The 21,651-nt window shown below is 37.5% G+C and overlaps 1 protein-coding gene across 1 annotated transcript in view; it reads right to left on the bottom strand.

Moving 5' to 3' along the window:
- ITGA4 (integrin subunit alpha 4) overlaps nt 1-21,651 on the bottom strand; it is a 118,297-nt gene that overhangs the window by 51,201 nt on the left and 45,445 nt on the right. Inside the window, exons 7-10 of the mRNA XM_075829533.1 lie at nt 18,912-18,997; nt 17,119-17,181; nt 13,278-13,415; nt 2,577-2,685 (exon numbers count right to left, since the gene is read on the bottom strand). Of these exons, the coding sequence (XP_075685648.1) occupies nt 2,577-2,685; nt 13,278-13,415; nt 17,119-17,181; nt 18,912-18,997 (396 nt within the window). The remainder of the gene's footprint in view (nt 1-2,576; nt 2,686-13,277; nt 13,416-17,118; nt 17,182-18,911; nt 18,998-21,651) is intronic.

Raw genomic sequence — 21,651 nt, 5'->3', positions numbered from 1 at the left:
TTTATTTGTTTACGGATTATATAGAGTTGAGAAAGACCCTTGAAGTGCTGGGACTTGTGGTTCGTGGACTACAGATCTATGTCTAACAATTGGTACGGCACCTTATATTTTTTGTTAAATTTGTAAAAAAGAAAATAAATTACAATTTTTCTATAATTATGTTTTCCCTTAATAGGTGTTTATTAAAAATCTTAACAAAGAGGATGATAATAATAAATGCCAAAAGATTATTAGTCAATAATGTATAAACAGGCCTAAAGGGTTAAATAGAGAAATCTAGAAACCAAGAAAGTGATCTCAGTAGGGGAATACCAGCTAGTGGTTCAAGTGAACTTGCAACATCTTGGAGCAGTTTGCTAAAGTTAAATTTCACTCATATGTCATGATTCACTGTAAGGAATAACTGGAAACTCTGGACTCCATGTTAACATCTAGAAGAACTCCCAGCCCAAAGTCACCCTGAGGGAAGATCAACTACATGCCAAAAAAAAAGGGAATGGGCTTGAAAACCTGATTAAAAACATTCCTTGTAATTCCTTCTGTGGGTTCTATATCCAATGAGCTTCTGTCTGATTAACTGGGACAAGTATGAGGTGAATATCTCATAAACTACAAGGATTTTGTCAAGGGTCACTTCTGGTCCTCCTTTGAAGATACAAGATACACTTTATACCAAAGAGAGCAAAATAAAATAGGTAGTTATTTAGCCTGACTCCACCATAAACATGCATGCTCGGCTCCGTCAAGCCTGCAGGTTTATTTCAATGAGGAGAGGGGAATAGGGCTCATCTCACATGGACTTCACCCCCGTCCCACCCCCGTGTTTCCCTTTTTGTGTTAAAAATGGTGTAAACTTTTGTTCCAACAGAATACAATACATCTGATATCTTATTATCCATTGACCATTTCTATTCATTTCTAAGGGACTCAAACTAATGGCACCAGCCTTGATCAGTTCTGTCTTGCTCAGTTGTTTTTACAGGATCTAATTTTTACAGGATTATTATTTTTTATTATTTAGGTCAATTGGACGGTTTGAAGAAACCAATGTCAGTTTACCATCAATTTACACAAGTTGCAGAGCAAAAGAACATTCTGCAATAATACACAAGTGTGAACCCAGCCTGTTAGACCTGGGTGTGAAACAATGAGTACAGTCATTCATTCCTCTTTAGTTTCATTTCTGCAAGTCATTTTTGTTTGCATGATTTCTTAACAAGTTACTGTGCTTTCTTGTAGCAAAAAAAGAATAAACAGTTTTCTCATTTTATTTCTGGAGAAGTTACTGGCCTGGGAATAAGTGGCTTTAACGTGATAACATGATCATGTCCAGTGTTAGAACGTTGCTTTATTCTGTAACTTGAGTATAAACTAGGCTCCTCAAAATCCAGGTTCAATACTATATATGTATATATACTAATATACACACACACAAATATATATATATATATATATATATATATATACACACACACACACACTTGTGTATAGATATACATATATATATATATACACACACACACACACACACACACACACACACACACACTAGTCCTTCTGAATTAATTAGAATATCATCAAAAAGTCCATTTCAGTAATTCAATTCAAAAAGTCAAACATAAATTTATATAGATTCATTACACACAAAGTGATCTATTTCCAGAGTTTTTTCTTTTAATGTTGATGATTATGGTAACAGGTAATGAAAACCCAAAATTTAGTCTCTCAGAAAATTAGAATATTATATAAGCCCAATTTCAAAAGTTATATTTAAAATCGAAATGTTGGCCTACTGAAAAGTATGTACAGTATATGCACTCAATACTTGGTCGGGGCTCCTTTTGCATGAATTACTGCATCAATGCGGTGTGGCATGGAGGCGATCAGCCTGTGGCACTGCTGAAGTGTTATCAATGCGGCGTGGCATGGAGGCGATCAGCCTGTGGCACTGCTGAAGTGTTATCAATGCGGCGTGGCATGGAGGCGATCAGCCTGTGGCACTGCTGAGGTGTTATGGAAGCCCAGGTTGCTTTGATAGCGGCTTTCAGCTCATCTACATTGTTGGGTCTAGTGTCTCTCATCTTCATCTTGACAATACCCCATAGATTCTCTATGGGGTTTAGGTCAGGCGAGTTTGCTGGCCAATCAAGCACAGTGCAATTTCATATGGAGGTATACAGAGAGTTTTTCCTGTTGGATTCTGCTTGGGTCAACAGAAAAATAGTTGTGCCATGTTCCCGCAAGTGTCGCATTACAGAGATATACTTTCTTAGAAGCATTGCTTCTATGGGAGAATAATTGCAGAATACAGCGCCGTACCAAGGAATCATAGTGTGGCACACAGAGCGCCTATGGCTCCATAGCTTTACGTGATAAATAGTAATAGACTGACCATACAGCAATTAGATCATAAATCGGTCCTAAACAATAACCATTGCATCCTAGGTCATTTAAACAAATTTTAAGTATAGGTCACAATCCTGTGTCTTTTCATCTCATTGCAGGTCTCTGTGTCCTTCTGTGATAGCCATTGCACATAATGAAATACGTTGGTGCTTCATTGATAGTAATATTACCTTTATAGCCATCATTGTCAAGATCACCAAGATTGGTTATTGCTTCTCCAAACCTTGCTGCATATAGGTCACTTCCAGAAAGTTCATGATCAAGTTCTACCATGTGCCCCTAAAAAAAATATTGAAATGACATATAAGTTTATAGTCTTCATAGTACAACCACAAATCCTCCAGTGTCTGAAATAAATCAAATTGGTATTAAACAAAAATATATATACAGTAGTAAAGCTTTACTATGGCAGCTGCTGTTTAATGGTTGTTATAGTTCAGTGACCACAAGGATTGAATGACTAGTAGTGACACCCTCATTGTTACACGAGTTCTTCTATACTTCCTGATGGACACAATGATAGTCAGTACAGAAGAAGTTCATCTTTTAAAGTATTTCTTATTCGAAGGCTACATTCAGACGACCGTATGCAACCTCATATGTGAAAAACGGACATGTCCTATTTTTTCACGGACTCTTCACACGCTCCATTGAAAAAACGGCTGTGTGAACGGCCCCATTGAAATACATGTGTCCGCGTGACAGACGAATTACACGCTCATCTGAATGAGCTCTAAGACCATCCAAAAGTGCTATATAGGTATAGCTTTAAATATTACATAGTGCAACTTTATAACATGTAGAAAGCAACACATTATTCCATTCATGACATAGCTTTAAGGTGATTTCCCCCCTTGAATACCTTGAATAGATATATATATATTTTTAAAAAAAAATCTAAATAGGTTAATTTCTTGATAAAACGATCGCAGTTGGAGCTTTGGTTCTACAAAACAGAGGTATTAATCACCTTCATATTCAAATTTAAAAGTAATCTGTCATTGAGATTTTAGGCTACCAAACGACTGATACCACTAGTTAGCTATAGGGTGAAGGTGTAGGCACATATCAGTGTTGAAGATCTTAGTTTTTAAATAAGAGTAAAAAATACGTTATAACCTTCCACGCGCCATATGGAAATTAGGTTTGATTGTCCGCCGAAGTGTCCGGCATCTTGAGCTCCGACCAGTCCCCTCCCCTCTGCAGTTGATCGACGACTCTGCTCGTATAACGATGAAGACAAGCAGATCCGTGCATCTAATTTGTATATTTTTCGCTGCAGAATAAAACATTTTTTACCCTGATGCAAGCACTAAGATCTTCAACTCTGGTATGTTCCTACTCCTTTACCCTATCGCTACCTAGCGGTGTCAGCAGATTAGTAGCTTAAAATCTCATGACAGACTACCTTTAAAGAGGCTCTGTCACCAGAAAATAAATATCCTACATAATCTGATCGGCGCTGTAATGAAGATAACAGTGGTTTTTATTTTGAAAAATGATCATTTTTGACCAAGTTATAAACAATTTTAGATTTATGCTAATTAGTTTCTTAATAGACAACTGGGCCCAGCGTGATTGTGCAGTGAAAGAAGCTGGGCTCGAACAATGAGGAGTGTATGACGCTGATTGGTCACTGATTGGTCAGCGTCATACACTCCTCTGTACAACGCCCAGTTGGTAAAAAGTAAAAACACGCCCAGTTGTCCATTAAAGGGCAGGTGTCACAAATGTTTATATATATATATATATATATATATATATATATATATATATATATATATATATATATAATATTGCTTTTAGTTTGATATTAAAATAAATTTTTATTTATTTGTGTTCTTGTGTTGTACTTTTTACTTTATTCTTTCTTTTTCTTCTCTATGGGAGCTGCCATTTTTTTTTTCATCTCTGTATGTGTCGATTAACGACACATACAGAGATGGAATACGGCACATACATCCCCATAGAGAATGCGAACGGGAGCCGTTCCATTCACTATAGCGTACGCCAACTGTGTGGGAATGGCGAAGGTCTTTGGCAGAGCAAAAATCCAGCGCCATTTTCATGTGGACTGGAAGCCGCGGCCGGACAGTAAGGTGACGACTTCCGGTCGCGGCTTCCGGCCATATGTTCAAGGCAGCGAAGACGCAAAGAATAGGAGCGGAGGCGGAGGAGGCAGTGGTGGCAGGAGCAGGTAAGTTATGTTTGTGTATGTGATGTGTATTTTACGTTCGTGTATGTTTGTGTTATACTGTCTGATTACCACTGTATCTAATCCTTCTACACTGTTCATTCGCTCAGAAAATGGCGGCACATAGTGTAGGAGGTTTGAAGATTCAACCCCCTCCTTTTCCGCCAGGATAAGGGAGGGGGGATTGTGTGAGGACACTAGAGCGAGTGTGTCTACCCCAAATTTGCAGCATAAAGCAATGAGGTTGCTTTACCACATTGACCATGCTGCAATTTTGGGAATTGCTCCCTCTAGTGACCAGCACATAGAAATGTTATAAATTAGAATCTAATTTATAATATTTCCTGACTTGTGAAAAAATTAAAACAATGTGTAATCACTTATATACTAACTGTTTAACTGAAAAAAATTAATTTCTAGCGACACATTCCCTTTAAGAAACGAATTAGCATAAATCTAAAATTGCTCATAACTTGCTCAAAAATGATCATTTTTCAAAATAAAAACCACTGTTATCTACATTACAGCGCTGATCAGATTATGTAGGAGATAGGGCCCTTATAATCTGGTGACAGAGCCTCTTTAAATGCTGCCATTAAAAAATACAACTCGGCCTGCAAAAATAAGCCCTTATGTGGGCGGAAAAATAAAAAAGTATTGGTTTTTGGAAGATGGTTAAAGAGTTATCGTTTCATAACTAAATAAAGCTTCATAAGAGTAGAAAAATGAATAAATGTGCAAAAGAGAAAAATCACTTCCACAATCTGCATCAAAATGGTAGATAAAACGGATCATTTCCTTGACACGCTGCCCTGGGCACGAGGATGGTTTATCTAGACCTGTAGATAGAGGATGGTTTATCTAGACCTGTAGATAATTTGCCACAAGCAGCTGAATTTTATCAGACTTCATGCTGATGTTCCTTTCTCTTATCTTATAGCAAACACTTCAAGATATTCACTAAGGGAAACAAACCAAACTCAAGCCTTAGCAACGGAAAATATTTCCATTCATAAGTATCACAGTAACTTTTCAGTTTTTGAGTAATAAATGTGCGTTCATCCTAGTTGAGACATACATTCTACATAAGAGTTCAGCTCTTGGTTTGTAGAAATTAATAATATTTCTTTCCATTTTTAAGGGGAACTGTCACCACTTCTGACATGTCTGTTGTAGTAAAAACTTGTATTCCCCATGAAAATACAATACTGGTGTTTTCTCATAACTCTGAATTCTGTTATTCCTGAATATTCATGGATAAATTGACAATAGGGTCTTACCATTCAACTAGTCAAAGGGGTGTGTCCCTGCACTGTCTTCACTGTCAGCACTGATTGGACAGTGTCAGAGTGTGAAGGGACACACCCCCAACTGGTAACACCCAGTTGTCATTTTATTCATACATTTCTAGGAGGAATAACAGAGGAATGGCACAACGCAGCGTTCTAAAAAAGATGCTCCTAAATTGTTATGTCATGAACAATACAAGTATTTACTCAAATAGACATGTCAGGAGAGGTGACAGGTAATCTTTAAATCATGTGTCCTATATTAGCTGAGCAAACAGGCATACTGATGGTTAAAATAGATATTTACATTGTAGGTATAAAGCTTTTTCAGATTTTAGACAATATGTTTGAGGCCAACATAATGAGAATGTAGGATTAGGGTGTGTTCACATGCGGCAGATTTGTTGCAGAAATTTCTGCGACGGTCCTATTTATCGTAATAGGGTTGGCAGAAATCCATGTACATTCTGCAAAAACATCTTAGAAATATATTGTACATCACTTATGATGATTGGTGTATGGCGCATAGAAACAAAACCAACGTAAACAATTGCTTTTTTTTTTTTTTGCATTTTTCCTCAAAAGTTATTTTTTTATCAATTAAACACTAATGTTTATGTAACATAAAATGTCATCTAAAGAAGGTACAATTTATCCAGCAAAAATAAAATGTAAATACTTCACTGCCAGAATGCAGAGAGGCATAAAGAATTATTCATTCCTCAGGGCCAAAATTAGCTGTGCCTTTAAGTGTTAAACCTACATGTCTGGGTAACTATTTATTCTGTTATTTCAGGCACATAAATAATAGCATTTTAAAAGATGACAAAGCACTAGACAAACATGTAAATTGGAAACGACAGTAGTTCCCTAGCTGAAGTGCAGCCATGTGCAAAGACAAGATATACAGTAGCAACCACCATGTATTCACCCCTCCCCTAGCAGGTGGTGACTCCGGGGCTGTAGGAAAATACATGAATCACACCCGTGTACTCACACTACATACATGATATTCAAAGCTGGAAAGGAACAAGATCGAACCAGATATCTATCTAATATCTATCTAATATCTATCTAATATCTAATCTATCTATCTCATATCTAATCTATCTATCTCATATCTATCTATCTAATATCTATCTAATATCTATCTAATATCTATCTAATATCTATCTAATATCTATCTATCTCATATCTATCTCTCTCATATCTATCTCTCTCATATCTATCTATCTCATATCTATCTATCTCATATCTATCTATCTCATATCTATCTATCTATCTATCTCATATCTATCTATCTATCTCATATCTATCTATCTATCTCATATCTATCTATCTATCTATCTCATATCTATCTATCTATCTATCTCATATCTATCTATCTATCTCATATCTATCTATCTATCTATCTCATATCTATCTATCTCATATCTATCTATCTATCTCATATCTATCTATCTATCTATCTCATATCTATCTCATATCTATCTCATATCTATCTCATATCTATCTCATATCTATCTCATATCTATCTCATATCTATCTCATATCTATCTCATATCTATCTATCTCATATCTATCTATCTCATATCTATCTATCTCATATCTATCTATCTATCTATCTCATATCTATCTATCTATCTATCTATCTATCTATCTATCTATCTATCTATCTATCTATCTATCTATCTATCTATCTATCTATCTATCTATCTATCTATCTCATATCTATCTATCTATCTATCTCATATCTATCTATCTATCTATCTATCTATCTATCTATCTATCTCATATCTATCTATCTATCTATCTATCTATCTATCTATCTATCTATCTATCTATCTATCTATCTATCTATCTATCTATCTCATATCTATCTATCTATCTCATATCTATCTATCTATCTCATATCTATCTATCTATCTATCTATCTTATCTATCTATCTAAAGTCCAAATACAATGTCAGCCGCACAGCCTTGTAAATCGTAGGTGGGTGCCGACCTGCCCAGGTCAGGGCTAACAGACCTGCTGTAGTAGAATCCAAAAATCAGGCAGCACTCCAAGGTATAAGCAAGGTAGAAAAAGGTGCTTTATTGGTCCATATACACACGACGTTTCAGCTCAACACAGGAGCTCAACAAAGGATCCTGTGTTGAGCTGAAACGTCGTGTGTATATGGACCAATAAAGCACCTTTTTCTACCTTGCTTATACCTTGGAGTGCTGCCTGATTTTTGGATTCTATCTATCTATCTATCTAATATCTATCTAATATCTATCTCATATCTATCTATCTATCTATCTATCTATCATCTAATATACATCTATCTATCTAATATCTATCTAATATCTATCTAATATCTATCTAATATCTATCTATCTAATATCTATCTAATATCTATCTATCTAATATCTATCTAATATCTATCTATCTAATATCTATCTATCTATCTATTTATCTATCTATCTATCTATCTATCTATCTATCTATCTATCTATCTATCTATCATCTATCTATCATCTATCAAATATCTATCTATCTATCTAATATCTATCTAATATCTATCTATCTAATATCTATCTAATATCTATCTATCTAATATCTATCTATCTAATATCTATCAATCATCTATCTAATATCTATCTATCTATCTAATATCTATCTATCTATCTAATATCTATCTATCTAATATCTATCTATCTAATATCTATCTATCTATCATCTATCTATCATCTATCTATCATCTATCAAATATCTATCTATCTATCTATCTAATATCTATCTAATATCTATCTATCTAATATCTATCTAATATCTATCTAATATCTATCTATCTATCTAATATCTATCTATCTAATATCTATCAATCATCTATCTAATATTTATCTATCTATCTATCTAATATCTATCTATCTATCTATCTAATATCTATATATATATATATATATATATATATAATATCTATCTAATATCTATCCATCTAATATCGAATATCTATCTATCTATCTATCTATCTAATATCTATCTAATATCTAATATCCATCTATCTTTTTGCATGTGTAAAAAGTAGCCACTGAATCTGAAAATAAAAAATATTCTACTCTCACAAAGCAGGAGAAAGCTCTTTTTATCTACTCCTGGTTTCCATTGTCTGTTTTATTATAGAGAAATAGAGTTTTAAGTTGTTGTCTCACGAGGAAACCACTGTCAATCTGGTTTGTTAGGTAACATGGCCATTAAAGACGGAACCACCCCTATAAGCCAGAATGGTGAGCCGTTCTCTGCAAAACCATGCATTACATGGTCGGAGTTTCATCAAATGATCCAGAAAAAATATCTGTCCGTGTGATGTCTGTGTGTACAACTGACAGAACATGGACTGAACACTGACCCAATAAAGAATTTAACGGGGGCGGCATTGAGGAGGTTGTGGACCAATAGGATGACTCAAACCCGGGACTTCTGACGTACACCCGGGTTTGAGGCATCCTCAATGCCTACGTCATTCATTCTCTGGTTATGCTTCAATGCCAGACCTGTGTCGATACTCAGTGAGGTATCAACACCGGTCTGTCTGCACAATAACACTCGTGCATGAGCGCGTGTCGAAGCAAAAAAACACTAGGATGAAAAGCAGAACTTCCGGCCGGCCAGAGGTAAGGGGAATAGGAACAGATGCGATCCGATTTTTTACAGAATGCATATTAGGAACTTTATTTAATTTTGACATACAGTATTAGTACAAAAATGTTGTATCCCTGGAAAAACCCTTTAACCCCTTGGAGACACGGCCAATTTGAGGTTTTTCATTTTTTTCTCCCCGCCTTCCAAAAGCCATAACTTCTTTGTGTTTTTGTAGACATAGCTGTATGAGGGCTTGTTTTTTTGTGGGACAAGTTGTAGTTTGTCATGGCACCATTTATTTACCGCACAATGTACTGGGAAACTGATTTTTTTTTGGGGGTGGCTTAAACTGGGAAAAAACTGCAATTATGCCCAAAAAAACTTTATCTGTTTTTTCCTTTTTTTTTTTATTCGTTTTCCTAGGAGACTTGAACCAGGCTTCTGACTATGCCTTATATTTAAGATCACACTGCTCTGGCTCTACTTCCTGGTCTCACGGCAACCATCCGTGAAAAATAGAACGACGTCCGCAGACCCATTGAATTCTATGGGCCATTCCTGCGTGAAATAGACAAAAATAGAGCATGCAGTGATCTTTTTATCATGGACAGATGGTCGGTGAAAAAAACAATGTCTGAATTGGCCCATTAACTATAATGCTTCAGTGTTCAGTCTCGGTGCTGTCTGTTCTACATTCACAAAGTCTGTCCGTTCTAAATCGTTTTTCTGAATAAGCCCTTAGGCTTTAGTACGTTATTGGTACTCAGCTCATAATTTTCCATTCTGCCAGGCAAGTAATATGATCAGAGACATACTGGAAAATAGCAATTATCTGACCTCACACCAATACACAGTCATTTATGAGATTGAGATGAGGTGGCAGAGATAATGAATAACCTTGTGATATAATTATAGAAGTACAAGTTATTTTTATTATAACACATAATATCATCTGAGAAGCGATGAATACCTGTGATGTGAACATGTCATCTAAAATATCATTATCACCTAATCTTATCACATTGCATTTACAGTGTATTAATATGCTGTGTTTGCTTGTGACCTGTGAAGTGGATTATCCTAAATTACCACCTGATCATGACATTGGTGAAAATCAATTACAAATATTCCTGCTTATGGTTATATTATAAAGGCCTGTTCATATGAAGAGGTCGCTAATAAGTGATCAGCTAGTAATCATATTCGTTTCCTACAACTTCTGTACCACATCTAATAAAACAAGAACTTCTATGCATGTGAGATCATTCACATTTTTATGTATGAGCACTCAGTGTCCTCAAAGATGAACTAGGTTTAGCATTGATTGTTTTCTCATTTACACGAGGCAATTATAACTATGGACACTTAATATTGGCTGGTTCTGAATAAATGCCTCTTGATATAAATGCATCATCCTAGAGATGCCCTTTAAACAGGGTTTTTTAAGGATTTTCCAACATTGGCCTATCCTTAGGAAAGGCCATCCATGCCCAACCCCTGTACCCCCACCAATCAGCTGAATCAAGTGGCCATGGAAATTTTCATAGTATTCTTATCAATCAGTCCATCCGAAATGATGGCCAGTCAGACCAAAGTTTACAGCATAGAAGGGGAAAAGAATCTTGGTAACAGTTAAGACATTTCTCATCTAAGGGTCCTCTTACATGGCCCGACATGGGCCGTGTAAACGAGCCCCGATCAACAAGGCAGCTCATTGATCGGCACACTTTTACTCTTTTCACATTAAAAAGAACTTAGATGGGCGTAAATACGAGACATATTATTTATCAGACTTTTAACCCCCTTGACAACCTTAATCCGTGTCTTTTCCTGTAAACCAATATAATCTTTAGAAAAACCCTGGTAAGTAATATAACGGTGATACAAGATTTCTAAACACGGCATCTTAAACAGAATTTTCACTTTTTTTGTGGATTTTTCTTTTAAATAATTTATATATATATATACCTGAATACAAAGCATGATAAACCCCATACAAATAAAAAGATGAGATATTTTACCAATTTAATATGAAACCAATCTGCAGTATGTTTTTGGAGCAGGGGAGGAAACCCGTGCCACTACATTTAGAAGTGGCCCTGGTTGGATTAACTCTCAGGGCTTAAGTAGAAAAGTGAAGAATGGTAGAAAAGCATTCTAAAATATATTTTGAAAATGTTTATCTGAAATCAGAAGCCCCTCTTAGATTCTCAGCCAAGTCATTGCCTTAGCACAAACTATTGCCCCCGCCTTCCCGCCGGTGATTGACACTTTTCTCCCTATTACTGTGCATAGTAACAGATCATCTTTAAATCACTAGGAATATTATACATAGCATTTGCCTGCAGAAAGCTTAGGGGGCATATTGGCCATATAGATCATAGGTAGAAATAATATTAGAGGTGCATGAGAACTTTATGAGAAGACTTTGGTTCTCCTTCTTTAGTCATTTTATCCAAATAGAGACCGGACAATCCTTGATCTTATCCATTTCTATTTCTACAAGATAGTTTGAATTCGCTAAACCAAAATGTATGGGGTTTACCAAGACAGGGACATGTTCTTCCAGGAACCACAACATTATCTCAAACACTAATCCTCTGGAGTGTAGATATTTTATTTCCCTGTTACTTATAAAAAGTCAACATATTGCTTGGTCCCCAATAGGGCTCACAAACTTTTTTTTTAATGTCATAGGAAGCCAATTAGCCTAGACCTTACAATCTTGATGTAGATGTTCCCTTTGGTTGGATTTCAAGCCAGGACCCTAGGGTTACAATGCAGTAATGCACAGGGGCACATTCATAAAAAATGTCCTTGTACAGTTTTTGTTTTTTTTGGTCAGTAAAAATGGCACAAAATTTACAAAACGTGCACTAAATTCAGGCTTATATGTATATTTAAATTAATCCATTTCGGAATACACTCACTAAAGTCTGAAATGTCGCTATTCTTGTGTATGCCTGATCTGACCAGGCGTAGGATGGCCAACATTTTTTTTGGCATGCTTTATAAATTTTGACCACTCTTGCAAACAAATTAAACCTCGCCTCCAAACTGAAAACCGGTGGCATAAGGGAAAGCAGCAAAAACTGTCCGTTTACAAATAACGCACAATGCATGCACCATGTTCAGGAAAGTTACAGCCCGTTTATATACGTGCCCGACGGTGTAATATATCTGTAGAAATGTTATTAGTGGCTGTTTTCTACATGTGATGACAGGACAGCAGTCTGAATGATCTATTCATATTGCGGTTCACTTACATAACACTGATCTAGTTCCAGCTCAGCTTCCTTTTTTATCTGTAATATTCTCTTTTACTAACTCTGTTTAAGTGGAATAAAGGCAAACAACAGGAACATGGGGAACTGCAGTTTATTGGTTACGTCCACTGGTTTATAGTGCACTGTGGCTTCAGGCAATTCTATAGAGACGACCCCTGTCTCATAAACAGTAGAACAGCGTATGTATATAAACTTTCTATTTTCGGATTTTTACTATAAACCAGTGATGCACTCAATTTTATTAGCCCAGAAAGTGAAAAGATGAACATATGAAAAACTATAATTTCCCTTAAAGTACTGTATCAATACAAGTATAGATACCCTTTAATTGACAATATAACTGAGAATCAATAATATATCCTGGACTCCTATTTGGGTAATAAATCAGCAACAGACTCTTATTTTTCTATATAATATATAACTTATTTGCTGGCATATTCTGATGAAGAATAGACGTAAAATCAATGACTCACTCCTCCATTGTTCATGTAGACGTACACTCTCCCTTCCTCTCGCACTGTGCTCGCCATTGGTGCTCCGACAAGCAAGTCTGACAGTCCATCGCCATTTAAATCCACAGCGCACACAGACGCCCCAAAGTATGAACCAAGCTAGAGAAACAAATATATAGTATAAGTAGCATATAGGATGGGGTATGATGAACAATTCACATAGGACATGAGATATAGATAAACGTCAGATATGTTAACACCAATAATAATAATGAGATCCTTTAACACGGTCTATGAGATATTTTTGATATTTTGATTTCTGACATGTGACGCCCTAGACCAGTGTCTATACAGTATATATGGTACTTGCATATGTCCATGACATCATCTTTCAGGAAAATTCATACATACATGGATCTCTTCCTAAAGTACAAAACCGATTACTGATTAATTGTTAAACGCTCTTCCCATTCGTCGTTTATATTTCTTTTATGTGTCACCATGTTTTATTCTGACTAATCGCTAGCAAGCATTACCAACTGTGTCTGCAATTCAATCTATCCAAATAAAATACAGAGGTGAACAGTATCTTCTAATATCCCACTGACACTAATATTCTATATATCAGTTGCCATGCAGCACCATTGGTTTGGCCCTAGGCGGTGGAACAAGCTTGTACTTTATTCGCTTGCCAGGAGTCTGTTAATGCCTTAAACATTTGGGGGTTAAAACTTTTGGATTGCATTAAAACTTTATAAAAATGTGTAAAGCTATTTTCCCATAGTAGTAAATGGCAGTTCCGGAAGCAGTGTAGCATCCGAGCTATGCTGTTTCCGTAACTACCATTCATACCTATGGGACTTACGGAAACAGCGTAGCTCGGCGAGCTACGCTGATTACGTACCTTATGGTCGGGAACAACGTGTCAGCCACAACACCGAGCGGTAGAACAGGGTTTAGGGGGTTCCGTTCTAGAGATAGACAGAGGTGGGACCCGCATCTATCTGTCATTTATGACATATCCTGTGGATATGTCATAAATGTCTCTGATAGGAAAATCCCTTTAAACACTTTTGTTTCAAAAAAGACAAAAGTATAGTAGGTGTGATAGCTTTAATACCAATAAAGTTATCATACCTACTATACTTTTGTCTTTTTTGACACAAAAGTATTTAACATTGCATAATTGTTTCTGGCTAACACGGTACTACACTATTTTGGACTGTACTATCATTGTGGGAAAGTCAGGCAGCACTCTATCGATTATTCTTATTTTGGGTGCACGAACCCAGATGGCCGAACCTCCTAACCACCAGAACAAGGAGTCAGCACTCCAATATAGGTGATATCTTTCATAATTGTATTTTTTGGGCGTTTATGTTAGACAAAACACCACTGCATGGCATTCAAACTGCAGAAGTAATGTCTTGAGTGAATACCCTTCATCAGGCTTGGTGACATATAAAATATACAGTAGTAGTTTTGTCTAACATGGGAGTCCAATAAATACAATTGTAAAGGATATTATCATATTTATTGGAGAGCTGACCCTTAATTTGGATTTGGTTCTTTCCTATCATTGTGTGACTAATTTTTTAATATATACCTAATAAATAATTAATTTTACTACACTAATTTTGGTCATCTTGCACTCATTTTTGCTTAGGTTTCTTCGATTCATCATGGGTGTAGCCCTGTATAATTTTTTCATGTATACACTGTGATTAGATATTTGGGGGCACCTACATTTATGTGTATACCTATTTATATATTTGGTTTCATTACAGTAGGAAACAGATTGAAATAGGGCACAACAAAGCAGGTATTTTAATGTGTTTTTAGTTAAAAACTCATGTAATAGCGTCCAGGTAAAGTGTGACATTTTTTAAAAACAGTTGTGATATTTTTTGAGACTGTGTCAATACCTGTTCTTATGCCATTAGTTATACTGTAAATCTGGCCCTGTATTGATAGATCTAAAACTTGTATCTTACAAATGTTATATATTTTTTTACATGTAGAATTCTATTGTGGCTTCTATGATGTTAGGTTAAACATATGTAATGATCTAGTCCCACTTCTGTTGCTTTCTATCTGTAATTTAGTTTTCAAGTGGAATAAAGGCAAACAACAGGAACATCTCACGTGGCACAACTGGAGTCTATATGTTGTGCCAATTAGTTTATAGGGCACAATGCTCTCAAGCTACTCTATGAGAAACTCCATCTCAAAAGGAAGTATATATATATATATATATATATATATATATATATATATATATATATATATTAAAGAGACTCTGTCACCACATTAGAAGTGCCCTAACTCCTACATAAGGAGATCGGTGCTATAATGTAGGTGACAGCAGTGCTTTTTATTTTAAAAAAATTATCTGTTTTCACCACTTTATTAGCAATTTTAGATTTATGCTAATGAGTTGCTTAATGCCCAAGTGGGCGTGTTTACTTTAGACCAAGTGGGCGTTGTACAGAGGAGTGTATGACGCTGACCAATCAGTGACCAATCAGCGTCATACACTTCTCTCCATTCATTTCTTCAGCTCATAGGGATCCTTTTAGATCGCTATGTGCTGTCTTATACTAACACATTAACGATACTGAAGTGTTTAGACAGTGAATAGACATTCCACGGGATGTCTGTTCACAATCCCTGCACTTCGTTACTGTTTCTGTGGTAGTTACAGCAGAGCAAAGCGTAATCTCGTTGTAACCTGTCATTTAGAGATTACGCTTGCTCTGCTGTAAGTAAATGAATGGAGAGGAGTGCATGACGCTGATTGGTCAGCGTCATGCACTCCTCTGTACACCGCCCACTTGGTCTAAAGTAAAAACACGCCCACCTGGGCATTAATAAACTCATTAGCATAAAGCTAAATCGCTAATAAAGTGGTGAAAATAGATTGTTTTTTTTAAATAAAAAGCATTACTGTCACCTACATTACAGCGCCGATCTCCTTATATAGGAGACAGGGCACTTATAATGTGGTGACAGAGCCTCTTTAAACAGGGGAATGTGGAATCAGGAAATGGATAAGGTTATGTTGACAGTAGTGTTAAAATACTGTGCAAAGTACAAGTTATATCTTCTGTCCTCCATGGAAGATAAATGAAAAATTCAGCAACCACTTGCCAACAGTAGCTCCAGGGACATAACAGAGAGGAATCACATACTACTTGATTTTCAGGAAGACTATGTCAGGCATCTTCATAGGATTAGAACAGGAAAAATGGCTCCCATAATAGCAAAATAAACCCCTGCTATTCCCCATGGGACTTCCCTTCCTATTTTCAGGCTATGATTGTTGTAATATGGGCGGCTGGACCAAAGGGGTTGTCCATGATTCAAAAAACAAAACTGCTTTCTTCTAAAAACAGTGCCACAGCTGTCAACAGGTTGTGTCTGGTATTACAGCTCAGCCCCATTCTTTTCAATGGTGATGAGCTGCAATACACGACACAACCGATTGACCCAGGTGTGGTGCGGTTTCTGGAAGAAAACAGCTTTGTTCCTCTAATTTTGGTCAACCCCTTTAAGAACTTATATGATCATAGAATGATAATATTAAGTGAAGTTAATCGTTTTGCCCAGTTACATATAGCAATTATCATGACGTTCCAACTGACCAAAGTAGGAGGTTTTTTTTGTTTTTTTTAATAGTATTTTTAGAACCATGAGGGAAACGTTTTATTTCTTGGGGTTTTGATTAACTCGTATATAGAATACTGCCGTCTACCTAACTGGGACTAATGCAATTAATTCTCAATCTAAGTTTTTAGTTTGTTAATTTCATACATACATTGACAGAAAATTAGGTTTTATAAAAAGAGTTCGGAGAACGCACCTTTTTGCCTTCTGCTTCAAACAATATAATCAGCTGATCTCCCACAAATGCAAAGATGTAGACCTGAGGAAAACAAAGAAAAAAAACTCCAGTACATACTGCTGAACTCGGCATTACTGACACGATCTTGCAGGATATTACTTCACTTTTGTCACAGGATCCGTCTGTCGATCAGATATAAGCGGACGTGAAAAAGCTGAGCAATTTCCATTTTTGTAGATACATAGAGATAACACATTAAAGGATAGCAGTATGAACTGCACATCATAGAGAAGAGTCCATAGAGAAGTGACCATGGTTCATTGACTACTATGGAGAGACTACAGGACCAATGTGGAAAAAAGAACACGCTGCGTATTTGGAATACAGACTTAAAGGGGTCGTCCGGGATTAGAAAAAAACATGGCTGCTTTCTTCCAAAAACGACATTATGCCAGTTCACAGGTTGTGTGTGGTATTGCATCTTAGCCAAATTCACTTTGAGCTGAGCTGCAATACCAGACACAACCTGTGAACAGGAGTGGTGCTGTTTTTAAATGAAAGAAGTCATGTTTTTCTATCCTGGACAACCCTTTTAAGAAATACGACCATGTGAATAGCTTGAAGACTAATTTTAGCTCCATAATTGAAACCTTTCAAATATGGCACTAATATGGACATGAAGTACGTTTGTATGCATGAAGTCTAAGAGATGGTCGTAATATTATCTTATAATATCCAGAATTAGGAAGGCAAATATATTAAGAGTGTAACATGTACAGTTTATAGTGGATATGTATGTTATAATTTATATGAAATCAATTCAAATGCGTTATATACATCATTATACGACAGTTAAAATATGTTAAAAAAAAGTTTAAATACCTTAATTGTTGTTTTTCTGGCTCAAATGATGTCAAATTACCTACTATGACTGTCTAACCTTGAGCTGCGATTTTTTTATCTTCTGAGAGTACATGATACAGTGGTTTGACCCGATGCCCTTAAGTTGTGGGTACAATTTCTCTTTCAGCCACAACCAAACCCACTAGTTCAATAGTTTCTATTTGTATGAATCAAGCATCCAGGTAGTATGCATTACAGATGCATACAATTTCAAAAACTCAAAAACTGCAAGGCATGTTTGACATGTGTAGTTTTTGTGCTTATGGTCCCAGTTTGTGATGAAAATTAGTAAATAAAGTTTACTGTCAAGTGCCAGTTGTGCCATGTGAGGCTGGTAATAGTCTGGCAAATGGAGATAGGGGGGCTCTCCATGGTTGGCTGTATTGGGCATGCACAAATTCCTGTTCTTAGAGATCTTGTCTATCTAGTGAAAGATATCTCATATCTATTACAGGAAACGACTTCTCACCCTGATATAATTTGCTGTATTTAAAAAGATTCTGAAGCATTTAAAGGGGTTGTACAGGATCAGAAAAACATGTCTGCTTTCTTTAAAAAACAGTACCACACCTGTGAATGGGTTGTGTCTGATATTGCAACTCCGTACCATTAAAGTGAATGGGGCTGAGCTGCAATACCACACATAACCTGTAGACAGGTGTGGCATTCTTTAGGGAAAAAAAATGTTTTTTTGTCCTGTACAACCCCTTTAAGTACATATTACACATTGGTTTTATTGGCATTAGCAAGGGACCAAGCTCGACTTTGGAAAATGACAGCTCTAATCTGCTCATACACTAAGGAAGTTCTGCCTATAGCGTCTATACATCTAACACACCAAAGATAAACCTCTGTTTTGAAATGAATTCTATGTATAATAATAGTAAAATAAAAGAGACATTTCTTACCCTACCAATCTGCTCTTGTTGTGGGGCTCCTCCTACAATGTCATTGCTGTTTGGTGACAGAAAATGTCCGGCGCCAACTGAGTAACCTGAAAATAAAAATGTATCTGTTTTAGTTTGGAGAAAGTCAATAAGCTTGAATTACAAGTTTCCTGTAAAAATAATCGATGGGAAACGTTTAGTCGGCTTCTATACAGTTGTGTTCAAGGCAATTATGTAGCATTTACTCTCATGTATTCATTTACCAGACTGGCCACAATGTACAAAGTTAATGAATTGGATCTTTTAGGGGGGCATTTACATGAGCTGTTAGACCAAACGAAGGGCATAGTTGTGATGTTTTTCCCCATTTAGATTTGATGCAAAATTCTTACCCCCCCCCCCCCCACACATTTACACGAGCACATTAATGTGCTGCATGTTTGGTGAGACTGGTCAAGGGCCACACCCTATTAAAGCAACAAATATGGGCCAGTGTGAGCACAGCAGAAGGGTCCTCTCACACGGCCCGACACTCGTTGATCGGCGATCGTTCGCTCCTTTCACAAGGAGCAATGCATGGGAACGAGTGCTTGTTACTACGATCGCTCGTCCCTATACAATTCTATCATATCGGAATCACATCACCCTGTTTATACAGGGAGATGTGCTGCCGGCAACGATAAGATTTCTTGCAGCATAAATAATACGATCAGCCGATGAACGAGCGATTGCCCGTTCATCGGCTGATTCTGTGAACGCTCGTTTGCCCGATAATTGGCCCGTGTAAAGGGCCTTTATTCTCGGCTAAAGAACAAACTTGAAACAATAGGTACCAATTGGTACAGAATGTGGCAGATTACCGAATAAAAATGCCACAGAATTCTGGAGTACATGCTGTGCGCCACATTTATTAACTGTTTTAGACACTTCTTTCAACACGCTTGGCAAGAGGCCGTGGCTCAGCGGCAAAGGGATCATGATCTAGCAGAAAGGGGGCATGTTCTTAAATGCACCACCATGCGCCAAAATTTTGCCACAAATTTGCAAAAAACTGGTGTGAGCTAAGCCAACCAAAAGGTGGTATGAAAGTGTCTAACTAGATGCGCCTAATTTCTCATACATCATGCACCACTTAGATTAATTTGGAGCATTTACTGACTGCTTGGTCTAACTTTATACTGTCTAAAACTTTAAAGGAACAGTGTCACGAAAAAAAATATTTTGATATCAATTTGCATTTAGTGTTTTATTATAAAATCTTTTATTTATGTGTGTGTTTGTGTTTTACTTTTTTCTAACTTTTACTTCACTATGGGGGCTGCCATGTTGTTTTTCATCTCTGTATGTGTCGGTTAACGACACATACAGACATGGAATACGGCAGCTCCAGTCCATAGGAGTCAATGAACGGGACCCGTCCCATTGACTTTGCACTATGGCTCTGTCCTACACAGAGCAGAGCAGCTGTTTGCAGGGAGAGAGCAGGCGCCATCTTGAAGACCAGCTGCACTGCAGGTAAGATGTGCGTCTCTGCATGTCCCACTCTCCCCACTCTCTCTCTCACAGACCCCCGCTCTCGTGACCCCCGACGGCCCCCCCGACAGCCCCCCCCCTAATGCTGGGTGACCACCATTACTCCTACTGGAGTGTGTTTGGGGATGTGACTGATGAACCTCTCACACTCCAGTAGGAGGGGTAATGGTGGTCACCCAGCTTTCCCAGACCCCTGAATGATAAATCTCTCTAATTGTGCTGAGACTGAGAGGTTCATTAGTCACATCCCCAAACAGTCTCAGCACAACTAGAGAGATTTACCGTTCAGGGGTCTGGGAAAGCTGGGTGACCACCATTACCCCTCCCACTGGAGTGTGAGAGGTTCATTAGTCACATCCCTAAACACTCCAGTATGAGGAGTAATGGTGGTCACCCAGCTTTCCCAGACGCAGATATAACCAGGAAAGGGCTGGATGGACAGGCTGAGGGTGCACAGGGTTTTTGGTGATCCCCCTCTGTCATGTGATCGGACCTAGGTTACCGGTTCATCAGACGGGGTTCATGTGACTATAACTCTGTCCATAACAAGAGAATGTGCACTCAGGACAAGCCCTGCCCTCATGCCGTAGTTCTGGTTCTGTCTGCAGTGATGGCGGTGGGTGGCTCTGACACCCGCCTCCCCCGTCGGGTCATCTCAGGACAGAAGGGGTGTCTGGACCGGAGACACAGCGCCGCACCTGTCCTCAGGTCGTGTCTGGTATTGCAGTTCACCTCCATTGAAGTGAATAGGACAGAGTTGTAATACCACACACGACCTGAGGACAGGTGCGGCGCCATGTTACACCTCGATTTACGCCTTAAAAGACGGCTCCAATACGTCGGCAAACATCTGCCCATTCATTTGAATGGGTTTGCCGACGTACTGTGCCGACGACCTGTAATTTTACGCGTCGCTGTCAAAAGACGGCGCGTAAAATGACAGCCTTGGCAAAGAAGTGCAGGACACTTCTTGGGACGTAATTTGAGCCGTTTTTCATTGAATTCAATGAAGAACAGCTCCAAATTACGGCCATAATTGACGCCTCGCAAAACGCGAGTACGAGCAATTACGTCTGAAATGACGGAGCTGTTTTCTCCTGAAAACAGCTCCGTCATTTCAGACGTATATGCAGTTAGCGTGTGCACATACCCTAAGGGTATGTTCACACACAATGTTTTCAGCTGAAAAATAGGAAGCAGAACGCCTACAAGCATCTGCCCATTGGTT

This window comes from Rhinoderma darwinii, chromosome 6, assembly GCF_050947455.1.
Source record: "Rhinoderma darwinii isolate aRhiDar2 chromosome 6, aRhiDar2.hap1, whole genome shotgun sequence".
Taxonomy (NCBI): domain Eukaryota; kingdom Metazoa; phylum Chordata; class Amphibia; order Anura; family Rhinodermatidae; genus Rhinoderma; species Rhinoderma darwinii.
The sequence above is the reverse complement of the archived record's forward strand: the minus strand, read 5'-3'. Positions and strand labels throughout refer to the sequence as shown.